Below are 2,838 nucleotides of genomic sequence, written 5' to 3'. Positions count from 1 at the left end.
GGGCAGTACTGTCCGCGTTTCGAGGCATGGACACGCGGCCGGACCCCTGCTTATACGTGGAGAGCGTGGGGACGTGGGGGTGACAAAGCCGCCCAGCACCGTGGCCTTGCCCGCTAACAGGAATGACACCCCACCCAGTACAGCGATCATCGGCGCTACCACCCATCCAACCAGCCCACCCCATGCACCTCAGCTGCGGCCCCGCCAGCCGCACGCGGAGGGTGAGGGTCCGTCTCCCCGTGGCTCGCAGGACGGCGTCCTCCCCCCGGGCCATCAACTCATCCAGCCCGAGCCCCAGAAGGGCAGACACGGCCAGGACGTCGGGCTCCGCAGGTGTGTACCTGTCCGGGCGGCCAGCACAGCACACTCAGCAATGACGAGCTCACCTGGGCACCAGGTGACCTCGTTGTGGACTCGTATCATACACTCCAGGGGTGGGGGGCTCACCCGGGCACCAGGTCCACCTTGTTGTGGATTCCATTGTACACTTCAGGGGTACGGGGCAGGGTGGCTAACCTGGGTACCAGGTCGCCTCCTTGTGGACTCCACCTTACACTGCAGGGGCCAGGGGAGGGGGCTCACCCGGGCACCAGGTCCACCTTGTTGTGGACTTCCACCATGCTCTCCAGGAGGGCGTCTGGCAGGCCCAGGCCCCGCAGGGCTGACAGGACACTGGCCTTCTGCAGCTCCGTCTCGGGGTGGCTCACATCTCTGACATGGACGATCAGATCCTGAGGACCAGACGGGCCAGGTGGTCAGATCTTGGGGCCAGGGGCTCCCACCCCCAGCCCCGGAGGACCCGCCAGCCCCAGGACACTGCTCCTCCTGGTGAGGGCAGAGCTCCCCACCATGGGGGCCTATACCTCGAGGGGTGGGTGCGACCTGAGACCACAGGGTGGCTCTGTGGTGCACACAGCCCCCCAGCCCCCTCATTAGGGTTTCTGTAGAAGATGCCACTCCCTGGGTGCCTGGACCCGAGAGACTGCTCAGCACCCCCAAACCTGCCGCCCCCGTCTCCCACGCCACAGTGCTGACGCTGCCCCTGGGTGCGGCCACTGACCCCACCATCAGCAGCCCAGCCAAGTGCCATATTCAAAGCTCTGGGCCGGCCCACTTTCCTGTGAAACCTTCAAGCTCGCATTTTAAAGAAGTTCTTTCCCCTGTTTCATGTTTTACACACAGGTTCCTCATGCACTGGGAAAATATGGATAAAAGGAAAGTAACAACGGAGGGTAATTATGTCACGGAAAGGAGATGCTCTGTCTGGTTTTACAGAATTCACTTCTAGGTTCTCTTTTTGATGAAATAAATTTTCTTTTACTTCAGGTTTCATTTCAGAAATTTTACATTTTAAGGAACCTTGGAGGATGAAGCTGACAGCTGCACGGTGCCCTCAGCCTCAGCTGCTGTAACCTAGAAGGTCCCAGGGTGCCTGTCCCTGGGCCCTGCCACCCCCCTGCTGAGTAAACGCCAGGCTCTGTTGGGGTTCACTGTTTCTGGGCCCCGGATACGGCCAACACAGAAAGGGAAACCCCTCTTCATTAGCATTTCCTTCAGAAAAATTACAGTTGTAGGGCTTCCCTGGTCAACTTCCTGGCAAGTGGTAAGAAATCCCCCTGCCAATGCCCGACATGTGGGTTCAATGCCTGGGCCGGGAAGATCCCAAATACCGCGGAGCAGCTAAGCCGGTGCATCACAACTAATGAGCCAGCACGCTGCAAATGCTGACCGCCGCGGGCTACAGCCCCTGCTCGGCAACGAGAGAAGCCGCCACAACGAGAAAAGCGGGCGCCACAACCAGGGAGAGGCGCCCACCGCCACGACCAGAAGCCCCACAAGCCGCAACTAGAGAAAGCCCAAACAGCAGTGAAGACCCAACACAGCCAAAAATAAGTGTTAATAAATAAAAACCAAAACTTACAATTGTACAGTCAGGCCTAGCTCCCTGAGTGGAGGGGCTTGAGAGGATCTGGTCCCTGTGATATCCCGTGTAAGGGGACACAGCCCTGTGCTGTCGTAAGGAGCGAACCACCTCCCCTCCCCATCTGTTGGTAGCTGAGGGGGAACCGGCCTGGCCCTCCCCACTCACCGAATGGGCCACGTCCTGCAGGGTGGCCGAGAAGGACTCGACCAGGCTGTGGGGCAGCTGGGAGAGAAAGCCGATGGTGTCCATGTAGAGGACCGTCAGCGCGGAGGGCAGCCGCCCCGCGTGGGCCGTGATGTCCAGAGTCGCGAACAGCTGGTTCCGGGGCTGTATGGCGGCGTCCCCGGTCAGGGCCTTGATCAGCGTGGTTTTCCCTGCAAGTCGGGGACACGGGGACATGCGTCTCAGGCCATCTTGGGTACCCTAGCGTCTACTTCTGAGCTTGGGCTGCTGGACGGTGGGATGGGAGCGGGGAGGGTGTCTGAGCCCGGAGTTCTCTGCAGGGCCCTGGTGTCAGGTACGGGTCATTAAAGAACACAGCTGCTGTTGTCCAGGATTCGGGGTAAGATAGATCAGGCCTGGGTGGGAGGGTTAATGTAGACAGACGAGGGGCATGGTGTAGACAGTGGTCACATGTGTGTGTGAGATGGGGAGGCGTCCCTGGTGACAGAGGGAGGTGTCCTGGACCATGAGTTGAGATATGGGTGTCCTCATACAGAAGCGTGATGGTGCAGTTGGGCAGATGCTATGTGCCTGCCATGGGATGGCAATGTAGACACAGGCCCACCCAGCTCTGCCCTAGGGAGGCCCCGCCTACCAGTGCAGCCGGAGGGAGATCCCATCCACCACCCTGGCCCCAAGGCGGGTCCACCCACCAGCCCCACCCCAATGAGGCCCCGCCCACCAACACAGGG

The 2,838-nt window shown here is 60.4% G+C and overlaps 1 protein-coding gene across 1 annotated transcript in view; it reads right to left on the bottom strand.

The window, feature by feature from the left end:
- Positions 1–2,838, bottom strand: part of LOC104981844 (putative GTP-binding protein 6) — a 22,078-nt gene that overhangs the window by 10,231 nt on the left and 9,009 nt on the right. The window contains exons 9-11 of the mRNA XM_010831097.1: positions 2,090–2,298; positions 583–731; positions 189–341 (exon numbers count right to left, since the gene is read on the bottom strand). Coding sequence (XP_010829399.1) covers positions 189–341; positions 583–731; positions 2,090–2,298 — 511 coding nt within the window. The remainder of the gene's footprint in view (positions 1–188; positions 342–582; positions 732–2,089; positions 2,299–2,838) is intronic.

Source organism: Bison bison, unplaced genomic scaffold, assembly GCF_000754665.1.
Source record: "Bison bison bison isolate TAMUID 2011002044 unplaced genomic scaffold, Bison_UMD1.0 scf7180017859387, whole genome shotgun sequence".
NCBI classification, from domain to species: Eukaryota; Metazoa; Chordata; class Mammalia; order Artiodactyla; family Bovidae; genus Bison; species Bison bison.
This window is presented reverse-complemented; position numbering and strand designations above follow the sequence as displayed.